General features: G+C 41.7%; 2 protein-coding genes across 6 annotated transcripts in view; one reads left to right on the top strand and one right to left on the bottom strand.

The window, feature by feature from the left end:
- Positions 1-1,155: 1,155 nt before the first annotated feature.
- Positions 1,156-6,952, bottom strand: iqcc (IQ motif containing C). Its single transcript, XM_021584387.2, has 5 exons — positions 6,819-6,952; positions 5,922-6,062; positions 2,615-2,936; positions 2,356-2,480; positions 1,156-2,219 (listed from the first exon to the last, which is right to left on the bottom strand). The coding sequence occupies exons 1-5, from the start codon at positions 6,852-6,854 to the stop codon at positions 2,184-2,186; spliced, it is 660 nt and encodes a 219-aa protein (XP_021440062.2). The 5' UTR covers positions 6,855-6,952; the 3' UTR covers positions 1,156-2,183.
- Positions 6,953-7,099: 147 nt separating this feature from the next.
- fancm (FA complementation group M) overlaps positions 7,100-15,258 on the top strand; it is a 68,289-nt gene continuing 60,130 nt past the window's right edge. For 4 of the 5 annotated variants that reach the window (XM_021584383.2, XM_021584382.2, XM_021584381.2 and 1 more), the window contains exons 1-4: positions 7,100-7,937; positions 8,035-8,207; positions 9,029-9,106; positions 9,366-9,524. In XM_021584383.2, the coding sequence (XP_021440058.2) occupies positions 7,202-7,937; positions 8,035-8,207; positions 9,029-9,106; positions 9,366-9,524 (1,146 nt within the window). In that variant the 5' untranslated portion in view covers positions 7,100-7,201. The remainder of the gene's footprint in view (positions 7,938-8,034; positions 8,208-9,028; positions 9,107-9,365; positions 9,525-15,258) is intronic. The other variant, XM_021584384.2, reaches the window with a different exon arrangement.

The following is a 15,258-nucleotide window of genomic DNA, read 5'->3' as shown; positions in this document are numbered from 1 at the left end:
TTGTTGTCCTATGGACAGAGTCTCCCACCTCAGCTGTAGATCTCTGCAGTTCATCCAGAGTGATCATGGGCCTCTTGGCTGCATCTCTGATCAGTCTTCTCCTTGTATGAGCTGAAAGTTTAGAGGGACGGCCAGGTCTTGATAGATTTGCAGTGGTCTGATACTCCTTCCATTTCAATATTATCGCTTGCACAGTGCTCCTTGGGATGTTTAAAGCTTGGGAAATCTTTTTGTATCCAAATCCGGCTTTAAACTTCTTCACAACAGTATCTCGGACCTGCCTGGTGTGTTCCTTGTTCTTCATGATGCTCTCTGCGCTTTTAACGGACCTCTGAGACTATCACAGTGCAGGTGCATTTATACGGAGACTTGATTACACACAGGTGGATTGTATTTATCATCATTAGTCATTTAGGTCAACATTGGATCATTCAGAGATCCTCACTGAACTTCTGGAGAGAGTTTGCTGCACTGAAAGTAAAGGGGCTGAATAATTTTGCAAGCCCAATTTTTCAGTTTTTGATTTGTTCAAAAAGTTTGAAATATCCAATAAATGTCGTTCCACTTCATGATTGTGTCCCACTTGTTGTTGATTCTTCACAAAAAAAACAGTTTTATATCTTTATGTTTGAAGCCTGAAATGTGGCAAAAGGTCGCAAAGTTCAAGGGGGCCGAATACTTTCGCAAGGCACTGTACGTACTTGGCCCCGGTCTGGAGGTCATGCAGCTCCCTGACGGGGGGGGGGGGGGGGGGGTGTACAGGGCCCTCACAAGGCTAGTGGAGCCTGGATGCAGTGGGCCACGTCATTGACAAATGCCTCTATGGTGGCCACCTGTCAATGGTTGACCACGAACCTCCTGCCAGAGGAGAAGGGGTCACCGTTCCTGTAGACCATCATGCTCTTGACCGGAGGCAGGAGGAGAGTTGCTGACCCACTAGAAGCCATTTCACCAGGAGGAGAGTTGCTGACCCACTAGAAGCCATTTCACCAGATGCTGTCTTTGTCCCCGTCTGCTCGGGGTCTAACACACCACCTCTCATACACTCAAACCTTAGAAGGCTAGAAGAGTGTTGAAATGTTTGAATTAGGTGAGACCCCCTTCTGTTGTTGTGTTCTGTGTGGTGGACTCTCCCGCTTTCTCTGCTCTCTCTCACACACACACACATACACATCTCTGGCGGCTGTATTTCCTTGTTGCCATGGCAGCAGGGCCAGCAATGACTGGCTTTGTGGGCAAAACCATCAGCAGCAACAAACTACAAGAAGAGGGAGAGTGCAGGAGCAATAGACAGAGAGAGAGAGCAAGGGGACAGTGTTGTAAGCTGAATAAATAAGAAACCATAAACTTATGCATCATCTTCAAAAAAACATAAAAAAACCCATTGAATTGACATGGTCAAATTCACAAGTGAAGCCTAATGCTAGTTCTGTAGTATGTACAACGGAAACAGTAGATAAAGCTCAGGGACAACACCTCTACAGTAGGTTTGGCTCTGGGAGTTGACTTGAAGTAGCTTTTCCATTCATCCATTTCAAACATTCTCCCTTGCTTGACCTTTTATGGGCTGTCAAGAAAGCAGCTTTTGTGTTGTCGATATCCACACAAACAAGAACAGTATGTTGAATTGTATAACTGCACTTTAATGATTGTATTGAGTATGTGGTCTCAATGGGAAATACGAGCTTGTGAGGATCACCTGAGATACACTAAAGGCAGCAGGAATTCCCTTGAATCTCTCCCGTAACTTGTTTGAAAAGAATAGAGATCACCATAGTTATATGGAACGATGAAGACAATAGCAGTGACGTGAAGCAACATCACATGTAGCACTGACAGCAACAACGCAAGTATTATTATTATTTAAAAAACATAGCTATAATATACTTGACCACGCCATCAATGGATAGTTACAAACATAAACATTATTCATAATATGTTTTCCCCAAACATTCACTCTGTGCCACTCATACACATCTTGAATAAATACCCCCCCCCCCAAAAAAAAAAAAAATATATACATTTAATTATACCCCTCCCAGTGTGGGATAGCTAGATTAATTTATTTGGTATATGATTATTTATGTATCTTAACATAATTTCATTTATCAACATGAGGAAAGATTCAGTCCTTCAGATCAATGTCCAGTTTAGAGAAACAGCCTCTCCTTGGTCCTCTGCCATTAGGAAATATTCAGACTATCTTTCAGTGACAGGTACTGAGAGAGAGAGAGAGAGAGAGAAGAGAAAGATAATGTAATTGTTAAACCTTGCATTGAATATTGGTCTTATTCTTCAACACAATCAATGAAAACAATGCGACAATGACATAAAATTAGAGAAAAGGTCTTTCACTTTTTTACGGCTGGCAATAGCTTGTTGAAGCCATAGCATCTCCATGGCCAGAGTGTTCCTGTGTAGCTGCAAGGCTTCAGGGGTATGGGGCTCGTCCTGGGCCAGACTACGCCACCGCTGGGAACCTGGGAAAAGGCAGACACGTTCAGAGCAAGTCATTAACTTACATGCCCTAAAAACAATGAGTATAAAGTCTCTAAAAACAAGCATATTTGGATTCACACACACTAAACTTTTATTTGACCCACGCACACCTTACCTTTCTGAAAACAACCATCTCGACCCAGACTGCTCCAGACAGTGGTCGTATCCCCTGTGCTCTCCAGCACGCCTCCTCCATCCAGCTGCTCCCCCTGACTGCCCTCAGTCTCCCCCTCACCCCCAGGTGGACAAGAAGAAGGCCTGGAGGAGCCCCTGGAGATGGATGCCCGTCCATGGCTGTAGGGGTCATCTCTCTCTGGTTCTAGCCTATTGGACATAAGCTGTGCCCCTTCTCTCTCCCCTGGCTGCTCCAGAGGATGGCTTCCCCTGTCTGGTGCTTCTTCCGCATGTTTTTTGGTGAAGATACCAGATGGGCCATCCTGTATGGTAGAGTACAATAACATTTGCTAGATACACAAACAGTGCAGAAAATGACAAGCAGAACTTACGGTCTTCGAGAGAATGGCAAACTCATCAAGGACCTCAGCCACCCGAGCCATGGTTTGTTCACCACGCTACCAGACGGTGCAGACAGTACAGGTGCATCAAAGCTGGGGTCAAGAGGTTGAAAAACATCTTCTATTTCCAGGCCATCAGACTGTTAAATAGTCACCACTAGCCGGCCTCCACCCAGTCCCCGGCCCTAAACTTTAGTCAGGCTACCATCCGGTACTCAGCCCTGCACCTTAAAGACTGCTGCACGTAGTCATTGAACACTGGTCACTTTAATAATGTTTATATATTGTTTCACCCACTTCACATGTATATACACTGTATTCTAGTGAAGGCTCAACCTATATAACTACTGCTGTACACACCTTTTCTATTCATATACTGTCACTCCATAATGTCCACACACACACACACACACACACACAGGTCAAAAGTTTTAGAACACCTACTCATTCAAGGGTTTTTCTTTAATTTGACTATTTTCTACATTGTAGAATAAAAGTGAAGACATCAAACCTATGAAATAACACATATGGAATAATGTAGTAACCAAAACAGTTTTAGCCACCCTTTGGGTTCTGAGAATAGGATATATACTTAGTCATGTCACTGAGGGAGAGAGGGTAATTTATAATGTTTACATTATATCAGGGATCCTACTGAAATATTGAGTGCTTAGGGCTACACCAGAAATTAATGGTTATCTGCAGGAGGATGGTACAGTTGAAGTCGGAAGTTTACATACACTTAGGTTGGAGTCATTAAAACTCATTTTTCAACCACTCCACAAATTTCTTGTTAACAAACCATAGTTTTGTCAAGTCAGTTAAGACATCTACTTTGTGCATGACAAAAGTCATTTTTTCCAACAATTGTTTACAGACAGATTATTTCACTTATAATTCACTGTATCACAATTCCAGTTGGTCAGAAGTTTACACACACCAAGTTGACTGTGCTTTTAAATAGCTTGGAAAATTCCAGAAAATTATGTCATGGCTTTAGAAGCTTCAGATAGGCTAATTGACACAATTTGAGTCAATTGGAGGTGTACCTGTGGATGTATTTCAAGGCCTACCTTCAAACTCAGTGCCACTTTGCTTGACATCAAGGGGAAATCAAAAGAAATTAGCCAAGACCTCAGAAAAAAATGTGTAGACCTCCACAAGTCTGGTTCATCCTTGGGAGCAATTTCCAAATGCCTGAAGGTACCACGTCCATCTGTACAAACAATAGTACGCAAGTATAAACACCATGGGACCACGCAGCCGTCATACCGCTCAGGAAGGAGACGCGTTCTGTCTCCTAGAGATGAATATTCTTTGATGCGAAAAGTGCAAATCAATCCCAGAACAGCAGCAAAGGACCTTGTGAAGATGCTGGAGGAAACAGGTACAAAAAGTATCTATATCCACAGTAAAAAGGAGTCCTATATCGACGTAACTTGAAAGGCTGCTCAGCAAGGAAGAAGCCACTGCTCCAAAACCGCCATAAATAAGCCAGACTACGGTTTGCAACTAACTACACATGGGGACAAAGATCGTACTTTTTGGAGAAATGTTCTCTGGTCTGATGAAACAAAAATATAACTGTTTGGCCATAATGACCATCGTTATGTTTGGAGGAAAAAGGGGGATGCTTGCAAGATGAAGAACACCATCATGTTGTGGGGGTGCTTTGCTGTAGGACAGACTGGTGCACTTCACAAAATAGATGGCATCATGAGGTAAGAAAATGATGTGGATATATTGAAGCAACATCTCAAGACATCAGTCAGGAAGTTAAAGCTTGGTGGCAAATGGTTCTTCCAAATGGACAATGACTCAAAGCATACTTCCAAAGTTGTGGCAAAATCGCTTAAGGACAACAAAGTCAAGGTATTGGAGTGGCCATCACAAAGCCCTGACTTCAATCCTATAGAAAATTTGTGGGCAGAACTGAAAAAGCGTGTGTGGACAAGGAGGCCTACAAACCTGACTCAGTTACGACCTCAACCCAATTGAGATGGTTTGGGATGAGTTGGACCGCAGAGTGAAGGAAAAGCAGCCAACAAGTGCTCAGCATATGTGGGAACTCCTTCAAGACTGTTAGAAAAGCATTCCTCATGAAGCTGGTTGAGTTAATTCCAAGAGTGTGCAAAGCTGTCAAAGGCAAAGGGTGGCTACTTTGAAGAATCTCAAATACACTTTGTTTACTACATGATCCATTTGTGTTATGTCAGAGTTTTGATATATTCCCTATTATTCTACAATGCAGAAAATAGTAATAATAAAGAAAAACCCTTGAATGAGTAGGCGTTCTAAAACTTTTGACCGGTAGTGTACATATATTTATATTACACTGACATTGCTCATTCTAATATTTTTACGTTGCTTTTGTTTGTGTATTGTTAGTTATTACTGCACTGTTGAAGATACAGTGCATTCGGAAGGTATTCAGACCCCTAGACTTTTTCCACATTTTGTTACGTTACAGCCTTATTCTAGAATGGATAATATTAAAAGACAAAATCTAATCAATCTACAAACAATAACAAAGCATAATCAGGTTTAGACATTTTTGCAAATATATTACAAATAAAACACTGAAATACCTTATTTACATAAGTATTCTGACCCTTTGCTATGAGACCCAAAAGGTGCATTCCGTTTCCATTGATCATCCTTGAGATGTTTCTACAACTTGACTAAGAACATAGTGGCCTCCATCATTCTTAAATGGAAGAAGTTTGGAACCACCAAGACTCTTCCCAGAGCTGGCCACCTGGCCAAACTGTAACAAAATGTGGAAAAAGTAAAGGGGCCTAAATACTTTCCGAATGCACTGTAAGAGTTTCGCTACACCCACGATAACATCAGCAGAATGTGTGTATGCATCCAATAACATTTTATTTGAAACCTTAAAATGCTTACGTCTTTGAAGTGAGGAATGGCAATAATGTGCCCCTTCCACTCTAAGTGGTTCACTTCTCCATCGATATCTCTCACAATGTCCTCAAACTCTGAACGTGCGCAGTTGATCTCCTTTCTCATCAGATATCCACGAGCGTGTGCCTGTGGGAAAGGGGTGAGGTGACCACTATGTTAGTGTTGGCTACAACACCTGGTGAGGTTAAACTTGTTCGCTAGTAGTAGTGTCGCAATTGACAACTAGAGCTCCGTTTGAACCAACAACCCTTCAGTAATTGGGAGAGCACATTTCCACCTCTGCCATTTAGGTCCCTCCAGAACTATTGGCAGGGTCTGTTGTATACAGAATGGCATTGACCACACTATTCCACCTCTCAGGAGAAGCCTCTATTCCCAAAGCAAATGGAAACACTTCCATCAAATGAAGGAAGCTCCTGGGATAATCTACCCGACTTTAGAGCAAGGGTACAGCTATGGCATGAACAAACAATTGGCTACTGTACTGTATGTTAGAGCATGTTGTAGTACACTTTCCTACTGTGCCATAAAGGTCCAGACCGTTTGGCAGAGTATATTCACATACAGGGTATCTACACTATCATAAAAAGCTAGCTACATACATTTTGTGAATACAACCCTGTTCAACAGAGACTGTAGTTAGCTACAATACTGTATTAAGCTAGCGGCTAGATCGCATCGTGTTACGTTGTTAACGTTAGCTAGTAACTTAAGCCTCCCACCCACAGTCAGTCCCCGCTGCTAGCCAACACTAGCTAAAGTTAGCTTTGAAGCTGCTTTCAAGCAACATGCACGCAGCTATAGTAGCAAGAAAACACGGGTAAGCAAACGATCATTCTTTGTTTGGAGACGCCAGCCAGCTAGTTAGTTAGCTGCTTTTACCTGAAAAAGTATGAAAGTACTCTCGCGTCCCTCCATTGCTATGGTAACGAGGAAAAGTTCGCGGGAAATAAACCGAGTTTTGTTCCTTTTCCGGTGTCACAATCACGTCAAGTGAAAATGAAAGTCCCTTCGTGAAATGTGTCATTTAAAATATATATCAACATCTCCTTATAAGTCGGAAACTCGTCTATATTTCTAATATATTCAAAGCAATTATTAGTCATTTCTGCGTTATGTCGCTATTGGTGTTTATTTAGAAAAATATGTGAGCGACCCCGGAAGTACTTATTTTTGCAAACTTCGTAACGCTACTGCTGTCCAAAAATATTTGGCTGTCTGGTCTCCGTATGGCTTCTTGCTAAAAATCAACGCCACACGCGAAAATGAGTGGTCTGAACCAAATGACTTTGTTCCAGACGTGGGGAGCATCTGTTCCACAAAAGGTTAGTCAAACGAATAATGTAAAGAATTCTTCCGGACGACGAAAAACAACGCAAAACAGCAGGGGCAGCACAGCAGCCTCAGTCAAGACTCAGAAAAGGGCGACTGGTATAACTTTGCCGCCCCGTAACACGCTATGGGGTGAATTTGATCAGGGGTCCACAGCTGACAGCGAGGTGAGAGATGTCGAGGAGGTTGTTGTTGCTGATGATGATGATGATGATGATGAAGATGATGATGATTTAATGGTAGTTGCTGTTTATGAGGCGGAAAAGTCTTTGCAAATTGATGGAAACCTTGGACAACATAGTGAACACACAACAAATGTTGAGAGCACTTGTCTCACACAGATAAGCTCAAGTGGATCAACATATTACAAAGACTTCCCTGGCCTTGACAGCTCCTCTGCAAAGGTATGGATCTACCCCACCAACTATCCCATAAGGGACTACCAACTAAAGATATCGGAGGCGGCTTTATTTCAGAATACGCTGGTATGCCTCCCCACTGGCCTGGGCAAGACTTTCATTGCTGCTGTGGTAATGTACAACTTTTATCGATGGTATCCATCTGGAAAGATAGTTTTCATGGCACCAACAAAACCCCTGGTGGCACAACAAATAGAAGCGTGCTACAATGTGATGGGTATTCCACAGACACACATGGCAGAGTTGACAGGTAAGTTGCCACACATGTATCTTAAACGTGTTTAAGCAGGGCCATGGCAAGGCCATAAAACATGTCTTGTCTGACATTTCCATTCCTTTTCCACCAGGGAGCACGCAGGCTCAGCATAGGCAGGAACTGTGGAGGTCCAGGCGCATCTTCTTCCTCACTCCCCAGGTGTTGGTGAACGACCTGTCTCGAGCCACCTGCCCCGCGCTGCACGTCAAGTGTGTGGTGATTGACGAGGCTCACAAGGCACTGGGGAATCATGCCTATTGCCAGGTATCTAACACTTAAAACCATACCTGAGAATGTTTCTGCCTTAACTAAGGTAGTTTGTGTTGAGCTTTACATTTATGTCAATGACCATTACAGACCAGAGGTAAGCTATTTCACCACTGTTCTATAACTGATACTGGCTCCAGTTACCACCAGAGGGATTGATTGATTGATATAATTTATTAGATGATTAAAAGTAATAGGCTTGCCCAGCCGGTGACGGAATGACATGCATACAAGAGAACACAATAAAGCCCAGATGCTTATTTTCATTGCTGTCCTCAAAATCAAATCAAATCCTATGTTATTGGTCGCATACACGTGTTTAGCAGATGTTATTGCGGGTGTAGCGAAATGCTTGTGTTTCTAGCTCTGACAGTGCAGTAATAGCTAACAAATAATATCTAACAAGTTCACAACATATACACACAAATCTAAGTAAAGGAATAGAATTAAGAGTATATAAATATTTGGGCGAGCAATATCAGTGGCATAGACTAAGATACAGTAGAATACAGTATATACATATGAGATGAGTAATGCAAAATATGTAAACATTATTAAAGTGACTAGTGTTCCATTTATTAAAGTGGCCAGTGATTTCAATTCTATGTATATGGGGCAGCAGCCTCTAATGTGCTAGTGATGGCAGCAATAATTATCAACAGCAGAGGTGCCTGTTTGAGAGACCTTGTGAGAAAAATACCCCCAATCAAACCGCCATGTTATTTCTCAGATATTGTTTTTGTGACACCTTAAATCTATTCTCTAGTGACTGTTAAATTGCGGGAATATTAGCATGTTGTCACTGCTTCTCTCCTCAGGTGGTGAGACAGTTGGGGAGCCAGACTCAACAGTTTCGCATCCTGGCACTCAGCGCCACGCCAGGTGGAGACACAAATGTGAGCAGCACAGCCTCTTCCACAACACTGAGGATGTTTACAACTATTATTTTGACCTTATGATGCTTTCAAAAGGGTATTAAATGGACTAACATGACATTATGCACTGGCATTCTGTAATGATGTACCACTTCAACCATTTACAAGAGAACAGAAATTATATTCCACCGCAATAGTATTCACATTATGTAGGATTATCACCCAAATGACCTACTTCCTAGAAATCTATCAACTCACTCCTGACTGTCTTCCTCTGCAGTCAGTGCAGCAAGTCATATCCAACCTGCTGATCTCCCACATTGAGCTGCGGTCTGAAGAGAGCCCTGACATCCAGGCCCACTCCCACCAGCGCAGCCTGGAGAAGGTGGTGGTTCCCTTGGGGGAGTCGCTGGCCGGGCACCAGGCCCTCTACCTACAGGTAGGCACCATAGATCCTCTCATATCAGACTTGGTGGCACAGATTGTTTTCCTGGAAATGTGATGTAGCTTATGTCAACTAGAAAGGTAAACAGTGTTCCTATCTGTATGACAGCTGTAGAGCCTTCCAAGACACAATAATAACATCTATGTTTTGTTAGCTTTTTGAACTTTGTGGTGAAGGAGTGGCCTTTTGAGGCTGGTTCCCTTTTGATCCTGGGTTATGTGATATTTGTGTTGGTGCACTGTCACCATCATCTGGCTGAGATTTGTTATTGCAGGATGTTTTTTTTTCAACTGTCCCGTACTTGGGAGTAAACATTCTCTTTTGCCATCTCAGTGTGGTACAACTTAATTCATTATTTCTAACAATATAGTGAGAAGCTGCATACCAGGGTGCACTGTAGTTGTTTGTCAATGTGCCCATTTCAGACTAATTGGTCTCAATTGGCTGGAGTGGTAGAATGTTGTGGCTGTAGAGCAAAGGGCCAATCCACCAGCTACTCATCCAGCACTGTAGCTCCAACCTCAATCAGTGTCACCTGTCAAGCCACTGGAGCTGAAGTAACTGGCTGCTATGCGAATCAGATAAATGAACGCTCCGATAGGTGCTCCCCATGATCCAGCATTCCAGACAGCCTCTGGCGAGGAGGAGACTGGACCCGTGTGGTGCCGCCTGTAGTTGGTACACCTCTTGTCTGATGTGCTGAATTTCCAAAGTTACTCTCATGGTTTATGGTCTAGACAAGATGCCATGGCCTCAACATTGACTCACTCAAAGTAGGTTTGCCTCGGCAAGCATCTCCTCTATGGTCTAGACTAGTTGCCCTCAACATTGACTAACAGTGGTATGTTTGCCTCTCCCTGGGCGCCTCATTGCATAGTATCAATGTGACAGCCTGAGCCTACTTGAGGCTCCATGATATATTGTGCATGGGATCCCGCTTGTGAGGGATTGTGTTTCACACAAGTAATTGAGCCCACAATTATTCCCTAGTCATGGGAAAGAATATTTATTTCCGTTCCCTCTTTTGTAGTTATGTATTTTGAGTGGGAATTAAGTCATTTGGCAGACATGTCAGATGTTCCCTCTGGAGATTTCCTGCTCTCTCAGGCACTGAACTGGGGCTTAGTAACCTCATATGCTCCCATCTCACATTCAGGTTTTTGAATAGCCTTCAGCATGGTGCCATTTCCATGCTCACTGGTGCCAGATAGGTTTGAAACTCAACTTTACAGCTGTGGATCTGCTTTCGTGTGTCTGAACACGACTAATCAAGCTTTTTTGTATACTGGTAGTCTGGGTTATTATTGGGAAATGTCCATCCCCACCATCATGGTTGAAATCACACAATGCAGATTTAACTGGAACAAATTGGTTAAAAGGTGCGTGTTATATCACTATGCTGATCATAAAATGATGGGGACGACAATTTCTCAGAACTACATTTAGACTGGACTTGGCGATTTGAAGTGATTGAGATCCTGTTGGTTTACATGCTGCTGAATGTGGTACGTGGTGAAATAAAGGTTATGAGTGGTCATTAACCTACACTGGGCAATGAGAAAGATGATCTCCTGAACAAGTCTTCACACCGTGATGATTTGGCAAGGTACAGTTAGTTACCTGACGTACAGTACTGTCTGTGACTGACGTCGTCACAGCTACTTTACTGTATAGTCCGGTGTTAATCAGTATAGGCCTAGTTCTCCTCTAAAACAAGAATGATAGATCTATGTATTGTTGAGTCAACAAAATAGATATGATACAAATGATCACTTTGACGTTAAATTAATCCACTTAGTCATTGGTTTTATTACAAAATATTTGTGAAGATAGAAAATACCTCCTAAAATCTTATTTTGAGTTAATGGATTTTTGTTTAAATTGGGTTAATTGTTAAATGCTGTGAACTAAAAAAAACTGAACTTTTCTTACTTAGAATAAAAATACTAAACACAGTGTGTGTATGTATACACGATAGGTGGCTCTATTTAAGTGCTCTATGCTTTTCCTCTCTTTTCAATGTTACTTGTTACCTGGCACTGCTGATGAGAAGCGTGCACAAACATTGACACAAAGCAATGTCTGGATTGGAACCGTATGTAAAGAGATAGAAAGAAGTAATATTGTACTGTAGTTTGAACATCGTCTTTAAGCACGGTTTTTCTGTATCAAAAAGAGGCTTAGTTGGTAGGCATAGCAGGGGAACGGTCAGGCCGTCAGCGTGGCTGAATTCCAGAGAATTTTAGAGCCCCCCCCCCCCCATCATCTAGCAGATTTTTTTGCATTTAAGCTGATTTCCAGCAATTCTAGACATTTTGCCATGCACCTGAGATATTTTGCAGTTTAAAGCACATTTCCTGCAATTCTACATCCTGCCATGTAGCGGAGAGAATTTTGCAGTTTTAAAGGTAGACTTAGTGTTATGATGTAGATGCAGAAAGTTAACAGCATAGTGGGTACATTTCCGCTCTTTTGGTTCCGTGGCGCCCACGCTGTAAGAGTGAAGCGAACCCGTGCACATGTGCAGATAACTGTGTATAACTGAGAGCGAAGTCTTGCATCTTGCTCATCTCAATATTTGCGCTGCTGCTCGTGGCAATGTCATTTAGCTGAGTCTACCTTTTTAAAGCTAATTTCCTACAGTTCTATTGCATTTTGCCATGGCTAATGTGTTACTATGCTTTAAAACAATCTATACTGCTAAATGAATAGTTTAAACATTTTTTTACATTTATTTCCTTTAGGTGATTGTTAGTTCTCAAAAATAAAAATAAAATATAGGTCCATTATCTAGTTTTTTTTAGTAGTTTAAGTTTACACTGAAATAATTTTTCCATCACCCAAAAAGTTATCAGCCCAAATAATATTTTTCACTGTTTGGACTTAGGCAACCTGAAAAAACATTTAGGAAACCCTCCCAAGGATTAATGGCAGAAGGAACCCCGGCTTTAAGAATGAGGAATGCGTTGACGCCGATCATGGAGAAATGTAGTAGGCATCAGATAGCATGCTTGATTGTCATACAGCAAAGGTCAGTGATTTTGGTTTGTAGTAATACTTTTTTTTTTTATGTTTTTTTTTCTCTCTTTCTCACAGTGCTTAGGCGGTATAGCGGGGTATTTGGAAAAAGCCACGATGGTTTTTCAATACTGTCAAAACTATTTATTGAATATTTGTACCTGCAGTCAACTTAGGAGATAAAGCAGGTTATGTTCTTCATTTCACCGGTCACATTATGAAGCTTACCGTAGTTCCCCAGAACAGTTGAGCTAATCATTTTTCGTTTGTAAATAGCACAATGGGAAAAAGCTAGTGCTTGTGAGTCCAGCTGTGTATTTGGTTTATCTTGTTAGTTAGCTAAGTAAGTGAATGGGCAGGGCATCATATAGTGCTAGCTTTCTGCCGTGTTTGAGAAGTCAAAGCGCTTTGGATGGGTATTTTGATTTCCTTGCATTTTTTTTTTTTTACCTTCTCGGTCAGTCTACTCCTGCCCCCTATTTATCCGAGCGAGGCAGGCAGACCCATTGCCCTAGCGACTCCACATAGATACAGCTGTACACATACCACTCCCTTATGACAAGCATGCTTCAAAACTTTGTTCATTTGCACAATGTCACATTTGTTCACATTCACTCGTAAATGTCCAAACTGACAAAAAGACATTCGGTAGCTACTACCTATACTTGTTTAACTTTGAGCTGGATTGCCTGTCTTTGCGCTCGTTAGCATATTTACCTAGTAGCTGCTATTGAAATTCACTATTAGTTTGTGCTAATTTTGTTAGCCTTCTGGTAATAGATGCACAATGGGCATTGTTTTAGTGCCCCCTTGTGTACTGAGGCGGTAAGACCATAAATCCCGGGATGAGAAAAGGACTGTTTGACGATATGAAAATCTGGATTGACTGTTGGCCGTTTCAATGCATGTTTATACAGTTCTGTGTCTGTCTATATGTCGTTATGTTGGATCTTAAGTGTGTCCTTGACATAAATAAAATGGCCTGCTTTACATACATTTCTTCACTGCTAATAAATCCACCCTCCTATCGCATTAAATTGTCTAAAGTTGGTAGTTATCATGGTGAAGATTGCAATTAGGTACCCCCCACCCACCCACCCACCCACCCACCCACCCACCTAATGCTGACAGGAATAGGTGTCATCGTTCAGGATTGTTAATTGCTTGGTAAAGATTCAAGTTCTTTGAGGTTTACAGTGACTGGTGCAAGAATTACATATCCACCCACTTTTCACAAAATTTCAAGTAAACGTCACTTGTCTCCTCACCTTTCGGAGGAGGTCAAGACTTCTCGCGGTCTAGTGTTTGGCCTACAAACTATGACCCCTCTAAGGTGAGACTCAAAACACGTTGATGGTTTTGCGCTAAAAATGAATGGAGGTTAAATATAGTATACACTGAGTGTACAAAACATTTAAGGACACATGCTCTTTTCATGACAGACTGACCAAGTAAATCGAGGTGAAAGCTATGATCCCTTATTGATGTCACTTGTTAAATCCACTTCAATTAGTGTAGATGAAGGGGAGGAGACATGTTAAAGACGGATTTAAGCTTTGAGACATAGATTGTGCAGTGGTGTGAGGTACTTAAGTATTTTTTTGGCGGTATCTGTACTTTACTATTCATATTTTTGACAACTTTTACTTCACTACATTCCTTAAGAAAATGTACTTTTTACGCCATACATTTTCCCTGGTCTAATTCCCACACTTATCAAGAGAACATCGCTGGTCATCCCTACCGCCTCTGATATTGTGGACTCACTAAATGCATGCTTCATTTATAAATTGTTGGAGCGTGCCCCTGGCTATTCATCAATAAATACAAATGGTGCCATCTGGTTTGCTTAATATAAGGAATTTGAAATTATTTATACTCACTTTTGATACTTCAGCATATTTTAGCAATTACATTCTACTTTTGATATTTAAAATCAAATACTTTTAGACTTAAGTAAGATTTTACTGAGTGACTCACATTTACTCGAGTCCTTTTCTATTAAGGTATCTTTACTTTTACTCATATGACAATTGGGTACTTTTCACCACTGGGATTGTGTATGTGTGCCATTGAGGTTGAATGGGCAAGACAAAAGATTTAAGTGCCTTTGAAAGGGGTATAGTAGTAGGTGCCAGGCACACCGGTTTGTGTCAGGAACTACAACCTGCTGGGTTTTTTCACGCTCAACAGTTTCCTGTGTGTATCAATAATGGTCCACCACCCAAAGGACATCTGCCAACTTCGCACAACTGTGGGAAGCATTGGAGTCAACATGGGCCAGCATCCCTGTGGAACGCTTTCGACTCCTTGTAGAGTCCATGTCCCGACGAATTGAGGCATTTGAGGGCAAAATGCGCGGTGCAACTCAATATTAGGAAGGTGTTCTTAATGTTTTGTACACGTGTGTGTATGGAAGTAGTTTAGTGCCTAAAAAAAGGGGTTAAATGTGTCAAAATATAACCTGTTTCCAGTAGAGGTCGACCGATTAATCGGAATGGCCGATTTCAAGTTTTCATAACAATAAAAAATCTGTAAATTTGGACGCCGATTTTTAATCTTTATTTAACTATGCAAGTCAGTTAACACATTCTTATTTTCAATGACGGCCTAGGAACGGTGGGTTAACTGCCTTGTTCAGGGGCAGAACAACAGATTTTTACCTTGTCAGCTCAGGGATTCAATCTTGCAACCTTATGGTTAACTAGTC

Source organism: Oncorhynchus mykiss, chromosome 25 (assembly GCF_013265735.2).
Source record: "Oncorhynchus mykiss isolate Arlee chromosome 25, USDA_OmykA_1.1, whole genome shotgun sequence".
In the NCBI taxonomy this organism is placed as follows: Eukaryota; Metazoa; Chordata; class Actinopteri; order Salmoniformes; family Salmonidae; genus Oncorhynchus; species Oncorhynchus mykiss.
Note: the sequence above shows the minus strand (reverse complement) of the source record. Positions and strands in the feature narration are given on the sequence as shown.

Bases quoted from the DNA above. Each gene is read 5' to 3' on its own strand.
- iqcc (XM_021584387.2), bottom strand. From the start codon at position 6,854: ATGGAGGGACGCGAGAGTACTTTCATACTTTTTCAG. The intron at 6,063-6,818 runs GTAAAAGCAGCT...CCTTTCCCACAG, and splicing joins GTACTTTCATACTTTTTCAG to GCACACGCTCGTGGATATCT. The intron at 2,220-2,355 runs GTGAAAGACCTT...TCTCTCTCTCAG, and splicing joins CTATTGCCAGCCGTAAAAAA to TACCTGTCACTGAAAGATAG.